Raw genomic sequence first — 23,236 nt, 5'->3', positions numbered from 1 at the left:
TCCTACCATTTAAGGCCATTTTATACCCAAAACTGGTTTTTCATGTTTTTCCAGATGTCTAACACAGAACAGCTTTGACCTTCTCATTCACACACAAACCAATTGAATCGATTCTACACTATATATATGTGGAAAAGATATTTAATTGTAAAATAGAAAAAGTAGGCCAGAGTACAGTTTTAAGGGTAATTCTTCCGTGTACAGTATAGATAAACCAGACTTTTTGCTTAAGTTTATATAAACAATTTCATAAAAGCAGTGAACATGGAACAACAAAGCAAAGCACAAAGAGTTTTATCTTACAAAAAATGGATCTGCACAGTAGTTCAAAATTTAATGTAACACAGCACTGAACAATCTTAAGGCAGCTCAGTCTAAGCACAGGACTAAAGCCAGGAACTCCTGAGATCCATTCCCAGGTGACCACAGGTTCACGTGGTGGTAAGCCAGTCATTTAACACTCCCTCATGTTGCACTTAAACCAGTTATAAAATTGAGACAGTAACACTCACTTACCTGCCTCAGGCAGAGCAGTAAGGGTTCTTTAAAAGATTTTACAATGCTCTGAAGATGTAACGTGCCATATAAATTTTAAGCATAATAGATCACTGCACAGACACACACAAACACAGTATCACAGTGAGGAACAATGATGCCGGCTAGGAAGAGCATCACTACAACATAAAAAAATTACTCGTCCAATTGCGTAATTAAAATGCAAAAGTCCGTTAAAAAAATGTATCACCGAAGTAATTTCAAGGCTATTGGGGAAGAGAGACCAATAGGGATATTCTAAAATAGCAGGTATTTGTGTTCCAGTGGAGACGTTCTTTTCTACTCATTACTGAACTTTAAAATGTTTGTACAGGAAAATCATAAGACACACAAAGTGAAGTTTCAACACCTCCACTACCAAATTTTGCCTCTTAATATGTAAATTAAGATACTTTTTTGTTCTTCTTAATTACAAATTACATTCTTCCAAGAAATATACCATCCACAATAAAACTGGCTGCTAGCTTACTTCAAATGACCTATAGGCTAAACATTTTTCTCATGATTTTTCTCATCTTTGCTGAAAAATACCTATGCAAGATGTATGTGTAGAAATTATAAAAACATGCAGCATATGTACAAACTGAAAAGTTTAAAAAATATTAGCTTCATATACATGTAAATCTACTTGGATATATCTGAAATTAAATATAAAAATTTCACCACCTAAAATAAAAAAAAAAAAAAAAAACCCAAAAAATGGTTTTCAGAGAATCTGAGACAACTACTTAAAGCTGTACAAAGATTTCCACCTGGAAATGTCTTATTCAGAGAAGTTGAGCTGTTATCATGTAGAAATAACTGTTAATTAATTTTGTCACATAATCAAATTTCAAATTGTCAGCTTAAATCAACATCACCCTTAAAACTGTTCTGTTTTTCAGAAGTTAGATTCATACTAAAATCAAAAATTTCACAAAAACATTGGCTTTTCATGTTTCTGGATCCCTTCAAAAAGATTTAGCAACTCATTTTGAAACTGTAAAAAAACCAACTATTTACAGTATTTAATTTTAAATACTTTTCACAATTTCTAAATTCAGAGTTTTTATGTTACAAGAAATCAATCAGAGCTCACAGCTTAAGTCCAGTTATCAACTTGTAGCATCTTCTCTATCATGAAATCCCATGGCTGTACCTATAAAGTGTACAGTTCAAGATTGTACTGCAGGTTTTGAAAGTAACAGGCTTTGCAGTGTGTTCATTTATATTAAACAGCTTCTTTATTAGTCTGGAGGCGGTTCATTGCCTCTAACTTCTGCCGATAGGCCTCTGCTTCTTGTTCCTTCTTTAGAAGCTGCTGACGATATTTTTGTGCTTCTCTGTTTGCCTCATCCAGCTGTTTCTGAAGAGTTTCTCTTTCCTATTAGAAACAGAACCAGCAATATTTTGTCAAAGAAGTATCAAATACAAGCTAAAATGGCAAATACTTTTCCTTTACATGCAGTTCAAGTGTTATCAAGGGTATCATGGAGAAGCTGTTCAGTTCTGACTCGAGCAAACCTGTATGAATGCTGCTGTGCAAATTAGACCCCAATTATCAAGGAGCCAATTCCCCACACAGGGCTGGAAGTGTGGAGACAGTAAACCCGAGTCAACTGAGCTGCAAAGGTGCCATGCAAATCTTCACCAAAAAAGAGCTAAATGAAAAAAGGGGAAGCGTGGTGATTAAATACTAAGAGAATACATTAACATTTCTCCAACCATTCAATCTAACAGGCTTGTCCCTTGCTGTTGTATATCTAATCAGACAATAAAAATGACAAGCTGTTACCTATCAGCCATCCGCACTGGAGAGTGTCAGCGGCCCACTGACCAAAGCATGAACCTGTTTCTGAACAGGGACTGATACTCTGCAATCCAGAGGTCTAATTACATCCCCAAGGACACTGCATCTTTATGAATTGACAGGCAATTAGCCAGATAAGCTTTTTTCCTTTTAAAAGCAGCTAGTAAAGAAATTCTTAAGTAACTGCAGAAATGCTGCATACAAGTTTGCTGGGGGTGGATATAAAATGGTATCCAAGCAAAATGATATGGGAAATGCCACATCCTCTGAAGCTGCCTTAGGAACTAAGGAGAACACATTCTCATCTCCAGTGATGCAGGTACTGGCATTTTGTCTGATGTTGCTCTGAGCCCAATTGAAAAAGCAATTTGCTTGGGAAATAGTTTTGTTTTGATCAAATATTCAATCAAATACCATTTCATTGAAGTGCATCATACTTTTATGAGTAAGGCAGTATTGGATTTAAAATAATTCTTTCCACTGTAGTTGTTAAGCAGGAACAGTAAGGAAGGTTGCCAGAGAAACCAGCCATCTCCCAGAGAAACAACTTATCAAAAAACTGAGGTCCAGTGAAAGCAAGTTGTCTTTTCACCATATTCCCATCTGAGCAGTTCAATATCACACTCCCATTTAATACCTCTAACAGTTGTTAGAAGTTTCAGTCTCCCACACTCCCCTAAGAGCATCCCTATTCTTCTCCTCTGATGCATTCATGTATTTTCATGAACAGAAAAACACAAAAATACTCTGCCTCCCTTCTACTTGCTACTGTCCTCAGTACTTGTCACAGTCACATTCAGCAATCACATGTCAGCTGAAATGTGCTTAAATACAATGCCAGAGGTGGTCAGATCATTGCTAACAGCAGCACCTGAACAGCAAAAACAACAGGTGAAGGAAATTATATTAACAGATTATAAAGAGACTAGCTAGAACACAGAACAAACTCCAGTAAGTGCAACTTGATTTTCCAAGGGATTTTAAGAGCTGAAAGCTAGTGTTTGCTTCATTTGGAGCATATGCTAGTAAAATGAGAGCTCATCTGATTTTGGTTACTTATTTGAAAAGTTAGGCTTCCACCTCTGAAAAACTGGATTCTGCTTTTAAGGCAACTTTAAGGATGGTCAGCCCATATTGCAACTAGCCTGGCAGATGGCAAATGAACAGCCAAGCCTACACCTCAGAGGATCTGAAACACACCAACGATCCTCCAGCACCAGCCCAGCCAAAAGTTCTCTCTGTAGTATGAGGGGACCAACAGCTTATGTAAAACAGCCTCATGGATTAGAGCCTTGGTGAACAGAGCTACAAGACAATTCCCAGGGAATTAGTCAAAACAGTTGATCCTTCCACATGTGGAAAGCAGCCTTTCCTTTTTGAGGGCTGGGATGTACTGAGCTGGGCATTAGCTATCCCATGAACTGGTCTCATAAAAATCATCAAAAACCTAATACTGTCAAGAAGCAAAGCTGCTCTCTCTGCTGGCCTGCACAGAAATAAGATCCTTGGTAGTTCACTGGCAAGAAGTCCTGTGGGGCATTACAAACAGCAAAGGGCTATCCCTGCTATGGAATGTGTGCAAACATTTGGGAATGCAATCACTGCTGTGGAGTGGGGGCACACTGCAAACATTTGAGGGTGGGGAAGTTCTTGAACAACGTTTTAAGAGTATTTCCCACAGAAGAGAGAACTAGAGCTGCGTACCCAAAAGTAGTACAGCACATTAAGGAAAGGGTAGGAAAAAATGGAAAAAACCCAAGTCTCCAAGGCAGGGCCAGAAGATAAAACCATTATCTACTAGACAGACTAGCAATTCAAAGCACATAGCTTAGTCCAGCAGCTAACAGGTGCTGTTTGTTGGTCACAGTCCCAACAAACAGAATGAGTTCAGGAGATGAACTCAACTATTCTGTGTGACAAGGCAGTGGAAAGAATCCAATGCTTCTGGAGGAGCTACCGTGGACTCAATGGTCAAAAGCGGTTCTCTAACTTTGACATCTAGAATAGAGAGGACATTATCTCATCTACCAATTTAATCAAACCCAGAAAGTGCTCTTGGAACATTCTTTAGAACACAACCAGAAGTGTTCCAGAGATCTGGAGTTCTTTTGTATCACCTACCCAGATAAAACTCAGAGGATGCTCGGTGCTCTAAAGAAATTTTCCATTTTACCAGGGAATTTTCTTCATACATGTAACTTTTCATTGACAATAGGAACACCATTCTTTTAAACAACCACTCTTTTAAACAACACAAAGACACAGGATATGAATCCATGAATGTAATTAGTTTACAATTATGATTATTTTTTAGTATAATCAAATTATTTTCCTGGTTCTAATGCATGTCACCTTTCAAACATGGAACATGGGAGAAACAGTCAAATTAAAGAATGAAAATAAAGACCATTATGTGTTAATGAATTATGCATGAAAATGAAAAACAGAGTATCTGTGTGACAGGGTTTTTTTGCTGCCATCCCATGTTTAAAATATCAAACTGCTTAGGAAAACTGCTGTCAATCTACAAAATGAGCTGAAATGTCTTAACGGACCCAGAATAGAAAATTTAAAAACACCACTACAGCTTTAGTTGTTCCACAGTACTTTCACAGGAAAGGTTGTCACCTCACATGGATGGGAGGATTTTCAACTACAAAAACTTCCAAACTACTATAAACTGTTCACACACTATGAACTTAAAACAGCAGGAAAAAAGCATTCAGCCTTGAATCAACCTTTATAATAAAATAAAGGAATTAATTAGAGCGATGCAAAAAAACCAAATGTTTTCTGTATTTCCACGTTCTAAAATATTTTTAAATACTTCAATGAGGGGAAGGGTCCCACTCCAAATTTAAATATCTACCACTGTCTGTGATGAAGAAATTTGAAGTGAACCAACTTTGTGTGCACTCCTTTAGCAGCAGTATCCACTACTACTAAAGTAAATTAGTACCATAGCCCTGTGAACCACAACAAGGCCCTTAAAGACAACTGGCCTTCACACAGAGGCAGAGGTCTGCATGTGCATTTCCAGTTGTACAGGCAGGGACAAGAAAGTCATCAAAACTTCCACTTAAAAGTAACAGACCAAGTAACTCATCTAAATCAACTTCTTTCAATATTTGAGAAATATGTTTCACATATATAAATAAAACTGGTCATCCCCTTAAAAGAATTCTTGGTATTTTTACACCAATTATCTCTAATTAAGAACAGGTCAATTTATCCCTTAACCAATCTGGATTTTTTAAAAATTAATTTAACAGAATTACTAGAATACTTAAGGAAATGTAATTTCCTTTATGAATAATTCAGGCAGATTTTTAAAAGTGTGAACAAAAGAAATGCTTTTATTGTAACAGTCATACATTTTAAAAAATGCAGCAAGAAAATTTCAACTGTCAGGATAATCTGTAATGACCACAAAGCTGCAAAGGCCAAAAGTATTTGATGCAACAACTCAGGGACACGGAAAGTAAATGAAGAGAGGTGGTAATTACTGTTATTGGACATGGATAACATATAGCACATACTGTACAACAAAAAGTACTCAATTAGGCACAATTTGATAATATGAACAGAAGTTGGAGAATACAACCTTTGATAAATGAAGTATCATGGAATTGACAAAATGAAAACTTACAGTCTAGTCAAAGCAGACAGCAATTTTCATAAACTTTTGACCAAAAGGGGTCAGCACAGTTAGAAGTAACAGGAAAAGGAATGAGATGGTTGACCTTTTGTGGCTAGTATAAAAAAAACTACAATTTTAAACTGAACAGCTACATTCATTTATCATATAAAAAGGAAAGAGCTCTCAACATTTTTAGGTCTTTTGCAGTATAGTTTTTAAAAAACCAGATGGTGCAAAGTTATGTAATAATAAACTGCTTCAGAATTAAAAAAAAAAAAAAGGCGGAGGACACCACACAGATAAAAATTAACAAACACAGAATCTTACTGTTTCACAGTTCCATCAACAGTTATCTAGATACCATGAATGGAAAGGAAACATTGCTAAAAATGATCTCACAATCAGAAGCATGTGGCTGTAACAGAAGGATGAGGGTACAGTGCTCTCATTCACTCAGAGCGGAAAGAGTCAAGTCACTCGATAACGTATCAGCACCCAGTTTTAAAAACCAGCTAGTGATCTTCAAGAAAAACAAAAAGAAGTTCTCATATACCTGAACAAGTGTCACTTTTACATGACCCCAGGATCAAGCAAATAGCCCTCCTATTTTCTTTTTACAGCAACTTTGTAAAAGATGAATTTCAGTTACAGGAGAGACTCAACAAGTTAAATGTTTTCACACACTTCATTCTGTGGTAACACAGAAATTAACCTCCTGAACAATACAAAAACCATAACCAGATACTCAGTCCTGAACACTGTTCAACACAGATCACGTAATATACTCCTTACTTCTATTTCTGCAGACTCCACACGATTTTCAACAATCTCAATGCACTGTCTCTTCACTGGTGGTTCTTCACTTATTACAGTTTCTTCAGCAATGTCTGTTGCTGGAACTGTTAACACTGAAAATGTATTTGTACATGTAAATACATTTACTTTAAACAATATTTGCACTACATAAAACTCATTTAAGTAATTGTATTAACAGCAAAAAAATGCAGATATTTTTGCTTGTGAAAACACAGTTATACAATAAAGTGCACAATAAGCTCAGAGTGAAAATCTACTAAAAACTTTAGTTGATTGTATGCTACTTAAGGACTTTAAAATTCCTCATTATTGAAGCCTACAGTAATTAGCTCTGGAAAATCACTGGCATTTTTCACAGAGTAAACAGACATGACAGAGAACTGCAGCAGAGTCACCAGCCTGTCAACTCTAACTTCTGTAGCAGACCATTTATATAATATTTCTTGAATAAATACAAATCTTGCTTTTGTTTTGATTATACACATTAAGTAATCTAAAAATCCAGTAATTAGCCATGAATAAGAAAATCAGGATTCTCAGTAAAGTCATACTCTAATTCCTGACACAGCCATCTGTAAATAAATGTAACTGTCACCTCAGTTGCTATCTACAGCCATTCACTCATAATGATAACAAGGTGTACTAGTTCAGGCAGACTGTGAGCCAAATTATTTGCCTCCTATGTACAACTCTTCAACCTTCACACTGCAAATCCTCATGAAGAAACCAGAGAAGGATTCATTTTTATCTAAATAGTGCCAGGGGATCTTTAAAAGAAACCACCCAAAGCATACACATCACAAAAAAGGATTTATCACACTATCAGCTTCTACAAAGTTCATATGGCCCAAAAAAAGTTGTGTCACTCTGGCTTCACTGGTTCTGTCAGTGCTGCTCTAAAACTTCAGGTCCAAGCTATCTGCACCTAAAAAGTCATTATTATTATTATTATTATTATTATTATTATTATTACTGTAGCGAAAACAGTTCCTCAAGCTGGAATCATACAAGCGTGTACTCACCTTGCTGCCCATCTGGCATGGTCACAATAATGGGTTGCCCTATCCCACTGGTTGGAATGGAATGCAGGTTACCCAGCTGAATGCCATCTGTTACTATGGTAATAACCTGCTGACCTCCAGAACTGACCACTTGCTGAATGGCCCCATCCACAGATTCTGCAGTCACAACTTCTTCTGTGGCCACAACTAGCAACAGATTAGTAAAGGAATTAAGTCAATTTATAAATGAAACTTTTATGATTTCAAATGCATTTTTGTACAGCTGAGAAAACATTTATTCCATGGCTTTCATAAGTTGACCCCCTGATGAATACTTTACTATATATTTTAAATAGAGTCTTTCATCAGGCCAACATAAAGCACTCACATTTTGACATATGTCAAAATCAACACCATCCTTGCTCAATATAATAATATCGATATACTCCACTCAAAATTGATGCTTTGGGGTCAGTGTTAACACGTCAGCAAGAACAGCAGCTGCTTTTAAGATTACAAAGAACTTCTGCATTGTACACAATGGACTAAGTTACACTAATAGCAGAATAAAAAAAGAAAATTAACTTGTGATACTACCTTGAAGTTACTTCTCAACCAATGCCTTGCCACTGTATGTCAGGACTCAGCTTAGATTTCTCTAGATAATATAATGGTCTTCAAGATGCTAACAGACTAAAGGACCCCTAGAGAATCTTAAGTTTTGTCTGTACTCCATGAGTACTTCAAACAACTTTATTTCTTATACAAAGTACGAAACAGGACTAAAGGAAAAGTTCTGCAGAGCTGACATTCTTACACATTTGAAGAAGAAAGATAAAGAAGTAAAACAAACCTTGTATGTATATAATTTTGTTGGTAAAAGTAAAAAATTCCAGCTTAACTACTTCATATCCATGATTCAATGAGTATAAAGCAGTGAACTCTCACAGTTCTGTATCACTTCTACAAATCAAGGTAGGACAAGGAAAGCCTGCATTCAGAACTACAGCACATACCCCAGCTTGCACTGTATGCTGCAAATGGAGTATTGTGCTACCATCCAACAAGATGCTGAGACAAAGAGCAAGATCACTGGTAGCACAATCAAGGAAATTCAAGAACACTAGCTTTGTATTTTATTTTCAATTTGTCAGGGTAAAAGCAAAGCCTTTGATTTAAATAACAGACATTAGAGTGTTCTCTATCTACAGAGATGAAATTAAAACCCTATAGACTGTGTTGTGATGTTCAAGATGATAGAAGGTAGATGAAACTCTGAAGCTTTCATCTTTTAAGTTAATTACAATATAACATACACAGAAAAATCACTCTGTAGTTGAAATAATGATTGCAGACATTGTCTTCTGAAGATCTTTATGTTTAGAGATTACTGTCCTATAACACTGCTTAAATATTCACAGTGTTTATTCAGGAAACCAAAACAGCAACTCCCACATGAATAAGTGGTGTTGTACTGAACTTGATTTGGCTTCCAAGTACAGGCTCAGCAGTAAGAAAGACCACTGTCACAAAAAAGTCCAAATTGCAACTGCCAATACCAGGTGCTGTGGCAAACAGCTCTGATCTTTCAGTGTCAAACTGAGTGTTGGGTTTTAGTTCTGGAAGGAAACATTGCCAGAACTTCTTCAAACTTTGAAAGAAAAGGGAAGATTTTGTCTAAAAAGAAGCTATTCTATATAAAAAGAAAAAATAGCCCCATAAATATGGTCATTATTCCTTCCTTGCTCTCCTTCCTTATCTATACCTATAGAATCATTATTTACCACAGTACTTCACGTGTTGAAGGAAACTTGAAGTTATGTACTTTAAATTTATTAAATTAGTCTAAATGACTTAGCTTTCGAACCTGGTGTTTCTGAAGAATTTGAGAGTGGAGCTGATGCTTCTGCTAAAGCTGCCAACGTAGCTAATACTGATGTTGATGAATTTCCAAACTGTACAGCAGACACTCCTGTTTCATCTAGAAGGATGAAAAAAAAAAATAGCTGATAAATTTAAAACCAGCAAAGTCCCTTTTTCTATTTTTATTGCACTGAAACTTCTAGCACACACTCCATTTTCAGCAGCATTCTGCAGAACCAAAGTGCTATTCTAAAGTGAAGTTTGTTAAGCAAATACAACTTCTGATAATTTATGTCTGTGAAGATTGTTGTTTTAGGTATGTACATATTTACAACACACAAAAAACACTGATGAGAAATATGGTAACTATTCTTATCACTGTTTTTCCTCACACCTTTTCACTAAATGGTGAAAATCAGTGGAAGTATAAAATCCCAGTAGCTATCCTTTAGGCACCTAAATGCCTGTTTTATTTGGATGTATTTGCAGAAGATACCAGACCTGTTAGGTTCACCACCCCTCCAGGTCCGATGATGAACTGCGGTGTGGCTGCGTGTATCGTCACAGTGTCCGGACTCTCGGGATTCGTATTGATTTGGTTCTGCATTGCAATCTGGGACACAAAGGTAACATCATCAGTCCAACTGCAGGTATAAAGGAGTTGTTGACCTTGTTTAAGAGCTAGAATTCTTGAATGCTTCACACAAACAAGGAGGCTCTCCCTCATTATACTCATGCAATACACATACATTGTGTCCTACCTTCAAGTACATAAGAAACTTTTTTTTTTTAGTTGAAATCTGAAGACAGAAAGTCTATTGGAGTGAAAGAGTTTAACAACACACCACTACTTCTCCCTACCAGTTATGTAAACAATGAGAATAAGGCTCTTTTGCAGATATGCCAGCTCACTTATCTAAAAGAGGAAGCCTGAAGAACCGAGACTGCTGGGGCAGATACACGTCAAGAAAAGTTACTCTGACAGCTTTGCAATTGCCCCGAAATGGACGTGGCACTCATTTTGTCTTCCTATGAATTATTACTAACTTCTGTTTACTGCACCCTTTCTGCAGTCAGGAGGAAGCTAAAGGAACACACCAGAAGTTCAGACATTTAAAGACATAGGGAGGCTACAGATTTATACAGTGGCATAATGATGTTTTTCATTTGCTTTACATTCTTTTCTCAGTAAGATTTATCACTTCATTTGCCTTTAACAAAACTATTGAACAGTGAGCACACATTTCCATGGAATTATCTATTAAAATCAATTCTCCAACATTTCAATCTTAGCTTTTCTAATTCTGGAAAAATTGGCCTCTCTTCTGTCCTGTCTGAACTTCAACTAGGAAATTAATATCCATATATGAAGCTAACTGAATACTAGGACATAGTCAGAATATACTGCCACCTCAGTTGTAAAGAGTCCACCTACCTCTGTGTATTACATCACTCAAATTTAAGAAAATAAAGAATACTTATCCTTGACTTTGTAGGTGGTGAAGATGTTCTTTGACTAAGTAATGTCTACTAACATTAATCTCATTTCATGTAAAGAACTAGACTGGAGTGTGGCATTATCAATATATGGTGTCACAGCTGCTACAGTAAAAGCTTAGTTTAAAACATGTAATCAAGTACTTTGCTGCAAGTTTCCTTAACATGAGGAATTAAAAGTTACCTGTAATATTTCTGCAATGTCTTCATTTCCATTGTCTACTGCAATATCTAATGCCGTTTTGCAAAATTTACTCTGAGCATGAACATCCGCTCCATACTTTATCAAGAGTTCTACAACTTCTTGGTGGTGATGTTCAGTAGCCCAGTGAAGTGCAGTCATTTTGAGCATGTCCTTTGCATTGACATCAGCACCATGCTACAAACAAGATCATTGCATAAATTATGCCATTAGAAACATCTCAATTAAATAATGCTGGTCACAGAATGAAGCCCTAAATTGTTTTTCTCCATGAGGAATGCCCAGTTATCTTACATTTACACATTTATTAGAAGTAATTCAATCTAGCTACCAAATACATTATTTACCTCGAAAGTATTAGAGATACCCTAAAGCACATCTTATTTCTAAAATCTATTACTAAACACAATATCAAATTAGGGAGTATTATTATTTTGAAACAGCAGTAAATAATTCACCTGAAATCATGATGATTTTAATGTAAAATAGATTACAGTTCAACTGGAAAACAAAGCTCCCAATGCACACAGTTTAACTACTCATGTAATTTCAATTATGGTTTCATGACTAAAAGCAAATTGCAAGTATCTGATCGTACACCATTGCAATAACCCCACTTCAGACTTGTTTCAGCACTTCATACCTTAAGTAAGACTTCTACTATGCTGGCATGGCCTTCTGATGCTGCCATATGTAATGGAGTTCTGTCCACTTTGGTTCTGGCATCCCGACTCACCCCTGCTCGCAGCAACACTTCCGTGGTGGAGTAATGTCCGTACTGTGCTGCTAGATGAAGTGGAGATGTTCCCAACTGTAACAGAACACAAAACATGCAGATCTAACAGATGTCAGTACAAAACATTTCTTCTTACTCTGAAGATACCAAACCCAGGTGTCAAGCTGCCACTTCAAAATCATTTTCCCTTGTAGTCTCAAGGAGAGGAGCTGTTGAGGCTTTTACAGAATATGAATGGGGGAGGGAAGTTTGTTGTTGCTTTTTTTTACTCTGTTTTTTCTGTGTTTTTGGCATGTAACATTTCAAGGGGCCTAACTCCATTTTTAGTGTTGGTCAACAGGGACCTTTGGAAGTCAATTAAGTCCAACCTTCTGCTCAAAACAGTTTATTTGGAAGTTAGGTCACTAAGCAGATTAAGGCTCTTAAGAGCTTGTAAATGCCCTAGGAATTTTGGGTACTTGACCTGTGTCTACAACTTATTCAAAAATCAGCACCTCCAGAAGACAACTCAGTACCCCTCTATCAGGGAACTCTCAGCTGCACATATTAGGACTGTTTTCATAATTCAGGCCTCTTACTATACTAAGTGCATAAACACAGTAACTAGGAGGATGATTGCTGCTTTTTCCCATTAACCATTCCAAAGTTCATCTTGAAAGTCACCAGAATGAGCTCATGCACAGTCTGTTACTAAAATCAGTAGGAGGTCATATGAAGAAACAGACAAGTTTAATTTTGAATTAGACATTAGATTATGTGAATGCAGAATTCCAAGGAGAACTGTAATATAAATGCTAAATTGTAAGAATAGTATTTCCTTTTTCAGGTGAGAAAAGTAAGATGATTTACTTTCTCCACTGCAAAAGTTTTCATTACCCAGTCTGTGGTAAAAGGTGCTCCATTTGCCATCAAAATGCGAACTTCATCATCTTGACCTGCTCGTGCAGCTTCTAAAAGTTTCTTTCCCAAATCTACTAGTGACATCTAGTGAAGAACATAAAGGAATATAAAGACAAAATAATAACATTAACACTATTTTAAATACATACACGTTACCTATTTTTTTAAATTCTTATTTCTGAATTACTCTGAAAAGTTCAGAAACTGGAGTTGGTATTTTAGCCACGAGAACAAGCTTTATTGATTGCAATAAGCAGTCTGATTTTAGAATTACTTTTGCCTGTCAAACAGAACTGATATCAGTGTGAAGATTTCAGTATGACAATGCTGCAACCATTGTAGATGTAATGTTAAACAAAATTTAAACTGAACTGGATGAACATTTCTTATAGCAGAAGGTGGTTTCAAAGCTCTCACCTGATACTGGAGCCTTCTGCAGCTTTGTCCAGCTTTCAAACAGTTCTACATCATGGCTGCTATGTCATGCATCCAAAGGCACTATATCCACTTATCCAAAAAGCCTACATGTATTTAGGAGGTACCACTATGTAAATGCACTGAGATAGGTATGAAACACAACACCTTTCTGACATCTTATCCATCACTATTTTTGTTCACCCTAAAATATAATTTCTGTACCCCCAGATGCAAAATGACACAATAAGCATATTATTGTACTACATACAACATATACATTAAGTAAAACCTTTGCCTGAAAAAAATATTACTGCCTGCTTTAACTGTCTACAGTTACTAAAAACATGTGAAATAAAAAGTTTTGAGACATGACTGCGATACTAGCTGAAAAACCTTCACATCATGATTGGATAACGTCCCTTTTACACCAAGATTCTATATAATACTTGCAATAATATCTGTAGACAAATTACACCTGTTTCTGTTGCATCAAAGATTTGCTACAAACACAACTTTTTAAACTCGCCTCATTTCATACTTGCTATTAAATTTGTTTGGTAAAAAAATTAGAACTAAACCATAACCTATGCTACTAACCAAAAAATACTACTGCTAACATTTTAGTATACCTATAGCTATGCTTTCCACTACCAGGATGCTAAAAATGGAATTGCTTTCATCAGTTTAGTCTCCAGTCACAAACAAAGTTAAGCCTGTATTACTAATAACAGCAGTTGTGAGGCCTTGCAGCCAATGTCCTACATAAAGTGAAGAGTATATCAGTCCAGGAAAGAAATCCCATTAACATACAAATCTATTACAAAAACAGTATCTTTAGAAATTTCTCTGTACCTGGCTCAACTGGCACATTGCTTAATAAACTGAAAGCTGTTGACTTTGGAAGAAACTAGAAAGGAGACCAAAATACTGCAAATGCAGTACTGAACACATATTGGTAGGGCTGTGAACTAGAGCAGATTACCTCTGTCTACAGAACTGACTGCAGGCAGCAATATTCCTGTCACCAAAATACTCCATTGTGTCCATCCTTCTGGTACATGTGAACACATTGATTTGTCTCCAGCCAGACAAGGGAAGAGAAGCAGGAAGGTGGCAGGACAGGACAAATACTAACAATGGGAAAAGGAAGGAAAAAAGGAATACAATCAGATGCAGAGGAAGGGACAACAGCTGTCTCTTTTCCATAAAGAAAAAGAGCAAAAGAGAAAATCTAGGGAAGATCCTAAGAAACTGAATAAGAGAAAAGCTGTCATACCTGTTAAAAAGAGACACTAGAAGTAATAATACCAAACATAAGGCAAGATATGGCACTTGAAAAGTGCAGCAGTGAAATGAAGGAATAGAGCACTCTCTTTAAGTGGCTTTTTTTTTTTTTTTCCAATAGGGATTGCAAGTTAAGGAGGAAAAGTATGCTCACAGACAGACATCCTTTTTCTTTTGGTCTAATACCACCACATCAAGGCCCTCAGAAGCAAAGGAAAGCTGAAAGTTAATTCAAAATACTGAGGTTACAACTAGCTCAGAAAGACAGCTATCCATTTTCCATTTATTTTTGGTTTAAACAGCAGTAGAGCAAAGGAACTAATAAAATCTCATTTTGGAATTGCTGAATAATTAAGGCTGAAGGAGACCTCTCAAGGTCACGTAGTTCAATATCCCAGTCAGAGCTGGCCCAGGGCTCAGTCCTATTGAGTTTTGAATGTCTATGAACATCCTACCACTTCTTTAGCCTCATTCCAGTGTCCTACCACCCTCATGGAAGAGTTGCCTTCCGTATATATTCATCTTCCCCCACTAACCAAAAAGACACTCATGATAACAAGTTATACTTGATGTCTGTTAAACTGAATTGAATTAACCTGTACATTTAACAGCCTATTCAGAACCCACTGCACACATCTATACAGTACTGACATGAACTGCAAAGCTGTTATGAAAACCCTATGCAGCAAAACTCAAGCCACCCCCCAAAAAAATTGAATTATGGTGGCCTGCAAAATACCAGTCTCACTCCCAGGGGATGTTAGGGACAAACTTCATCAGAGCCTCCCTGAAATCCCTGAATTACTGTGGAGCACAATCAATGAAAGCACACCAGTTCTCTTCCCAATGCAAAACTAAATAGCTTTATATTGCACTTGATAAAAAAATGTTCCAATCAAGGAAAAAAAATAACCTTTCATTACCACATATTCCTTACATTAACCAACACTCTCTTGGTTGCTATAAGGTGTTTGTATTTTAAACAAGCACAAAGCATCAAACAGGTTGGTATATACCTCACAATGTACAGTTTTTACTTCAGTTAAAAGAGAAATTAATTATGTTTCAGTTCTCATGGGGTACTTGGAAGCATGCTTGGGCCATCTAGTGGAAAAGAGAAAAAAAACCCCACAAAATTCCACTGTTCAACTAAAATAATAAAAATCCCATTACACGTCACTAATGCTCTAACAGCAGCAAACAAAGACGCATTTCCAACAAAACTCATGCACGTTTAGTCACTTTTAACCAATGAATACTAGCACTCACAAAATTTCTGAATAGTCAACCCAAAGCTGATTTCCACTTGGCAGCCCATTCCAAGGACTGGTACTGTAAGAAACCCCCCAGTGACAACATACCCAACCTCCCCCACACTCACCCACAGTCCTGGGACAGAGCAAGAAGGGTCTGCAGAGTCACAGCCTCCCATTCCAGAAAACCTTTCCAGGTGCTCTCTCAAGATCGCTCAGCAACACTACAATAGTGCAGTGGTACTATCACAAGCAAGATACAATAATACATTTAAAATTGAAATGAGATTGCTATTTCAAAGAGCAGTCTGCTGCTACTCCACAGTGCTAAAATCAACTCTGCTGAACAGTGTTTGAGGGTTCTCTTCACTGTGTCATTTCCATCAAGCTCTGCTAAGCATGACAGCTGTGTAACACTTTGGAGAATAAAAACATCACTGGCTCTGAAATAAAGACTTGAGACTGTTGGAGTTACTCTTATGGCAATGTGATAATGTTTTCAGACTTCTAAGAGCTCCTACACAAATGTGTGAAGAGAGGGTTTTGTCTACAACTGAGTAAATAGGGAAGAGCTTCTGCTGGGTTTAGACTTCTCTGGTTTAATCAGCTCCTGAACTTCCACAGTACTGCAATGTATTCTGCACAGTACCTTAGCCAGATGCCACAACTAACTGGTAATTAAAAATAACATCAAATTATTATTGCTATTTTACTTATGTTCAAAGGAAAATTATACTACTTTTTTGCATCCATCTTAGATTTAGGTTTTTATACACTCTATAAAACTCTGAAGATCACAGTGTTACCAGAAGGGTGTAGAATAGCACTCAACAGGAGTTTAGGTGGAACTGTGTGTGAAATAGGCTCCATGGGAAGCAAGTGGAGCTAAAAACCTGGCAACTTGGGACGCCTGGCTACCACACCACAGTCTACAGACAACAGAGCAGCAGACTACTGCAGTCCAAATTAAAATCAAGTTTGGCTTAAAATGTTGCAGCATCTCTCAGAGTGGTGTCCTGCCCCCAAGAACCCAGACCTGTTCCTCTTCTATTACTGCAGTGCTGAGCATCAGCTGGTCAAGATCAACAGGCCCAAAACAGCTGTGGCAGAACATCTGGCAGCACGGAGATCTCCCAGCCCAGCGTTTGTCCCAAGGTGCATTCCTGAAAGGGACATGCTTACTCTGGAGGAGCATGGACTGCAGCAGTGCAACTTATCAAAGGTACTCCAATCAATACACGCCGTGTCTCTGATAAGGATGTCAAATCACACAGTTCCATTAAAGGCTCATTAAACACTTTTCCCTGCTCAAGTGACAGATGGCAGAATTGCACTTAGAAGATGGCTAGAGACCCATCATCTCTCACATCCATTACATCTGGAAAAATAACGTCCTTTCAGAATGTCTTTTTCTTGCCAGTACTTAAGGAAAAACCAATTTAACCTGCTTCCCCAGACCCAACCTTCAAAAATGCTACCACCCTACTGATTTCAACATCTCACAGTATTACCAGAAATTCAGAATAGCTCTTTCTAGCTAATTTCATGTGCCTGTCCATACCAAGGTCAATAATATTTTGAAGTACAGCATAGAGTAGCTAGTATCTCATGAACACTCTGGAATCATTTTAACTTACATATCAATTACCAGTGATTATAGCAACTTACATGGAAAAACTCAAAAAGTTCCTGTCTGGTTTTGTATGTGAATCAAACAGCTTTTGACAATGATTTCACAAGCAATACTTCATATATTAATAAAAATGTAATAGGCTTAGACTATCCACATTTCTGTCATGACAGTGAAAATTACACCAATATGCTGATTGCAGTCAGCTTTAATTCCAGTGCTTTCTGCTTTCCTCCGACTGTTGTGTTTGTAATTAAATTCTCTCTAGTTTGCTTGAACAGTAACATGACCTTCATGTCAGACATGCATCAGATGAAAATACCTGATCTGAGAAAAGCAAACATTGTTGCATAGCTTAGTGGCAAAGACAGCCAGGCCTGTTATTAATGCAGGTCTGGTCTCCTATTAGGCTCACACATTAACTTAAATAAGCACCAATCAACAATGAACTCAAATAACTCAAATAAAAAAAGGTTTTTCTACATCTTTTTTTATAAAGGAGAGCACAGATTTGGCCACGATTTGTAACATCTAAAGAGTGTTATGCAACAAGGGTGAACCATTGACACCCAGATTTGGACTGGCACTGCCAACAAGCTACACAGTTTAATTTCACACTAGATAGCAAAAAGCTTAATTTGCAGCAGGCGTGATTGACATGAAGAATCCAAGGGCTTGTGATGTAGCCTTTGAACTGTACGACAGCCTTAGGAGACCGTCTCAGGTATTTAAGCTTAAAAATACCATGAAATAAAATTCATCCACCTCCTACCAACAACATGCATTTTATCATGAGGAATCTTCCTCGACAGTTTGCGTCTGGCACATAGGCCTAAAAAAAAATCCAACTAGAAAACAAAGTGTTTTCAGCAAAGAATGTAGGTCATGAACAAGAGTCTCTATTTAGAATATGCTGATCTGCCACATATACTCTTAACCTTACTCACATGGCACAGTTATGTTCCCTTACAAATATTTGTATGCATACAAAATTCAGCTAACTGCACAGTCTTACTAATAGTTCAGAAGTAACGAGTAACTTAAAATAGGCTGAAGAACTACAAGGTATGCGTTCACAACTCTGAGCATATTTAACTCTACTATAAAGCATTCGCCGTTAAATCAAAGCCACCTTAGCAAGCATGTTAAAGGAAAATACACAAATGCCTTAAGAACTACCACAGACGACTTCCTACAGGGGATTTCACCGACGTGCCACCAGTGTCCCACCAACGGAAACTACTTTGACTATTTGGGGAAATCAGAAAAAAAAAAAAAAAACGACAAAAACGACAATCGGCACTAACGTATCGTATCCCACTCTTATGCTCCTATCATACGCTTTATTAAGAGTCCAAAGCAAGAGTTACAGACTCCGGGTGAGGGGCACTGCGGAGGGGAAACCGCTCCCTTCCCGCCCGAGCCGCCTCTCCCCAGGGCACCTTTGGCGCCAAGCTCGCGCACGCAGCCCCGCCGCCTCAGGAGCCCGGGCCGCGGCCCCACCGGCCCCCCCCCGGCCCACGCGGGGCTCGGGACCGTGCCCAGGCGGCTCACACCGCGCTGCCCGGCGGAGAAACCCGCGGGACGAGCCGAGCCCCGCTCTGCCCCTCAGCTCCCGGGTCCCTCGCCGGGCGCGTCGCGCTCGCCCGCGCCCCGCGGGCCGCCCAGGCCGCCGCCGCGGCCCAGCGCGCCGCCCGCGCCCCCCGCGCGGCGGGGTCCCCGGAAGGCCGGCCGGCCGCCCGCTCTCCCCGACAGGAAATCCTGGCTGGGCTGGGCGCTGCGGAGGGAGCCGCGGCGCCGGGTTCCGGGGGAAGTGGAATTATTTTTTACCAGCGAAGAGATCAACTTCCACATCCGGTAACAGGGCCCTATACAAAGGCACAGACTGACCTGGAAAAGCTTGGCCGGCCCGGGGGGGGTGAGGGAGAGACGGGGCGCGGGGACGGGCCCTTACCGTGCTGCCGGCCCGGCCGCCGCCGCCGCCGCCGCACCGACCCGGGGCTCCGCAGGCCGAGAGCCCCACACGAGAGTCCGCGCCGCGCCCGGCGGAGGGACACGGCGGGCGGAGGGGAGTGGCGCGGCTCCGCGCGGCTCTGCCCCGCCGCGGGCGCGCGGGCGGGCGCGAGGCGGCGCGGGGCGCCCCGGGCGGGCCCGGAGGGGCGCCCGGCACTTACCATGGGCGCGGGAATTACCTTATTAACACAGACATCGAGGGAAAAGGGGCGCGCGGAGGGATACGGCCTCACCGCCGCACAGCGCGCATGCGCGCCGCCGCGGGGAAAGGCGGGGAAGCGCGCGCTGGAGGGGCCCCGCCATGTTCCGTTCCGCTGCCCGCCCGGCGGGGGCAGGGCCGGGCCCGCGCTCTCGGCAGGCCCGGGTGGCCTCCCTAGAGGCAGCTTATGGAATAAGGACAGGGGTCGCTATCCCCGGTTACTCTGTGGCACAGGATGCTGGGGCTTGAGTTTCCCGCCTCTTGGCTGCTGGGGCTCTGCTTGTGCTCCCAGGTGAGGGTGCGCTGTCTGAGCATGGACTTCTCTGTCTTGCCTGTCTGAGGCAGGGCTTTAGAGATAATCACGGAATCAAATCGGTTGGAGAAGGCCTCAGAGATCATAAGAGCCCAGCGTGTGACCCAACACTATCCTGGCAGCTTAGAGCAATGGCACTGAGTGCCAGGTCCAGTCTTTCCTTCAACACCCCCAGGGACAGTGACTCCACCGCCTCCCTGGGCAGCTCGTTCCAGTGTCTAATCACCCTGTAAAGAAATCTTCATGTCCAACCTAAACCTTCCCTGGTGGAACTCAAAACTATGTCTTCTTGTTCTTGCAATGGTTACCTGGGAGAGACCAATTCCTTCCCACATGGCCACAACCCCGTATCTGGGAGTTGTAGAGAGTGATAAAGTCACCCCTAAGCCTCCTCCAGGTGGAACCCCCAGCTGCTCCTCATAGGACTTGTGTTCCAGGTCTCTTACCAACTTCACTGTCTTTCTCTGGACCTGCTCCAGCCCCAGAATGTCCTTAAGTTAAGGGTCTAAGAACTGGATTCTGTATTCAAGGTGTGACCTCACCAGTTGCAAATTTGAGGAAGCTACACTTTGGGATCAGAAATACCACTTGATAGGATGACAGCTCCATAATAGTCTTCAGTTGTTGCTGCTCTTTCAGAGGGCTCTGGCCTTCAGTCCCAGACTGGTAATGAACCTGACAGCCCAGGCCCCGAAACATTTCTCTCCCAGTTTTGTTTCAACAATGCAAAATGGTTGTGCTCCTATTCTCCCCAAAGCTGCTCCAAGTCATACATCTGCTACTGTGAAGCATGGATCTCATAATCATCCTTCAGGAAAACATACCAGTGACAAAATTCCAGTCTGTTATTTTGGAGATTATAATACCCACTAGATCATTAGAGGAATACTTGTTAAAGCACTGTTTATAGAGCCATTATTATTTGCCTTTGACCTACCTAATGCAGCTTTGTACAAAATACCAATAAAAATATTCCAAGGAGTAACCGTTCCTTTCTGTCACCTATGGACTGGTTTTTCTGGGCATGCTCAGCCAGAAGGCGGCACTAGAGAACAAATCCAAACACCTCGGGGCTGCCACTGGTCACCCAGGGCATGGAAACCTTAAATCCAACCTTCAGCACGTTCCTTGTTGGCAAGTGTCTGTGTCTCTCAATAAGGAGTTAGCATGTCATGTGATGGCTCTTCATTTACGCAGTAGCGGTAGACACAAAAAATGTTACAATGTCCTCACAGGCGTGTGCCAATAAAACAGGAAGACTGATGTTAGCAGCAGTGCTACAGAAAAGCCAAACTTTCCATATTAATGACAATCTTTCATAGAGGTGAAAAATTTAGTCCATTAGCACTGTATATCAATTTTCTTCATTATGATCACAAAATAATCATGTCTAGTTTTTTTATGGTATTCACCAAAACTACATGTAAGAGAGAGACATTGGATGTCTGATGTAGGCAAGTCAGAACACATTTCAAATCTGTAAAGTATAGTTTCTATTTTACCCTGCTTTAGAAGATGTACATTTTTTAAGCTAAATAATCTAATACATTCTACTAAAAAGCACACCAATTTCTACTAAAATTATTTTATTTAATTAATACTGCTACACAAGAACATACGTGCTGATAGGAAAATGTCTTCTAACCTGAGGCAACCACAGCATGTTACAACATAACCAACATCATTAGCATGTTTTAACAAGCTCTGGGAGTGGGATAAAGCTAATTGCACAGGCAACTCCTCCCCAAACACTTTTCTATATATGGCTGGGGTTTGCCCATACAAGTAAAACCAAAGATTGTATCGTGCAATTTTTTCATATAAGAGAAACAATAAAGGGGTTCTCTGAGTCCAGTTTGGACAGCAGTGAGTATGAGTGTCAACATTAATTTGTACACATCCCAAGCTCCATCAGTGGACTTACACATCCCAAGCTCCATCTCCATCAGTGGACTTACCCCTTCCATCTTGTCATAACTTTCTGGCATCACTCACCCTGGCTAAAACACATAGAGCAGGTCTGGAAAAGGCACAAGAGTGTGCTGTTATTAATATTCAGTTCAGCTTAGAGTGTCACTAGATGACAGATAACTAGGGTGACATTAGAGCTGTTGGAATCTATTGATTTACTTTGTATTCACCTTTCTGCACTATATAGAAGACAGAGCACTGTTCTCATTTCTCCCAGAACCTTTCACAGGCCTGAGCACTCACACACACTGCAAACTACAGATGGAGAAATTGTCTGAGCCTTTCATGTGCCCAGTACCAACCAATGTTACTGTAACACTAGATGCTGTGATATAGTTCAGCTTCCTGGGCAAGGAATTAGAAGTGTTTTGGAAGACTACATGGGGACAGGCATCTCCATGTTTTCTAAACTTCCCTGTTTAGGCTCCATGACCTCCCTGTTCTCTAAAGTCACTGATGGAAACTGCTCCAGCTCACAAGACATTTCCACTGGCAAAACTGAGTACCAGGTTGAAATGTAGTTGTTGAATCCTCTCACCCTCCAACACAGTTAGGGGACAGGCCAGGACTGTGGCAGCACAGAGCATCTCCTCCATTTGTATAAGATCTCCATGGCACGACCGGCCTCTTCCCTTTTCCCAGCATGACTGTACCAGCACGTCCACACATACCTGCCATCCCTGAGATACGATGCTTGTAGTAACACAAGGTGCACAGAAAACACTGTCATCAACAGAAAACTTGGAGTGTCCCCTATCAATTCAGGTTTCTCTAAAAATAGGATATTTTAATAGAGATGTCTCGTGTTTCCACACCAGATTGCACAGTACAATGAGCCAGCTTAACACCCCATACAAACGCTGGGATGCCCTACAGAACGTGACAGACTCCAGAGCCCTCTCTTACTGCCTTGGCCACAGTAACAAATCTCCCGCTCCCGAGACGAGGAGCCACGGCCGGCGGGGCAGCAGCCCATGGAGGCCGGCAGGGCACGGCAGGTAACCTCGCCTCTCCAGGGCTGGCGGTGGGCGAAGTCACCGCGTCTCCCTCCCCTCACACCGCCCCCGGAGCCAGCCCAGCTCCGAGGCGGCTCCGCGGCGGGTGTGGGCCTGCGCCCCCCGCCCGCCCCAGCGCTGCCGCGCCCCGCAGGGCCCGCG

At 40.2% G+C, this 23,236-nt stretch overlaps 1 protein-coding gene across 3 annotated transcripts; it reads right to left on the bottom strand.

The window, feature by feature from the left end:
- Nucleotides 1-125: 125 nt before the first annotated feature.
- On the bottom strand, nucleotides 126-19,641 carry GABPB1 (GA binding protein transcription factor subunit beta 1). Of its 3 annotated transcripts, none has more exons than XM_053954794.1 (9): nucleotides 19,538-19,641; nucleotides 12,976-13,083; nucleotides 12,007-12,174; nucleotides 11,346-11,540; nucleotides 10,166-10,277; nucleotides 9,669-9,782; nucleotides 7,823-8,008; nucleotides 6,777-6,892; nucleotides 126-1,918 (listed from the first exon to the last, which is right to left on the bottom strand). In XM_053954794.1, exons 2-9 carry the CDS (start codon nucleotides 13,081-13,083, stop codon nucleotides 1,766-1,768), a joined length of 1,152 nt encoding a protein of 383 aa, XP_053810769.1. In that variant the 5' UTR covers nucleotides 19,538-19,641; the 3' UTR covers nucleotides 126-1,765. The 3 variants fall into 3 exon arrangements, with proteins under 3 accessions (XP_053810769.1, XP_053810771.1, XP_053810770.1); XM_053954796.1 differs by having other exon boundaries at nucleotides 19,474-19,631; XM_053954795.1 differs by lacking the exon at nucleotides 19,538-19,641 and adding an exon at nucleotides 13,417-13,691.
- Between the last annotated feature and the right edge of the window lie 3,595 nt (nucleotides 19,642-23,236).

This window comes from Vidua chalybeata, chromosome 13 (genome assembly GCF_026979565.1).
Source record: "Vidua chalybeata isolate OUT-0048 chromosome 13, bVidCha1 merged haplotype, whole genome shotgun sequence".
NCBI classification, from domain to species: domain Eukaryota; kingdom Metazoa; phylum Chordata; class Aves; order Passeriformes; family Viduidae; genus Vidua; species Vidua chalybeata.
Note: the sequence above shows the minus strand (reverse complement) of the source record. Positions and strands in the feature narration are given on the sequence as shown.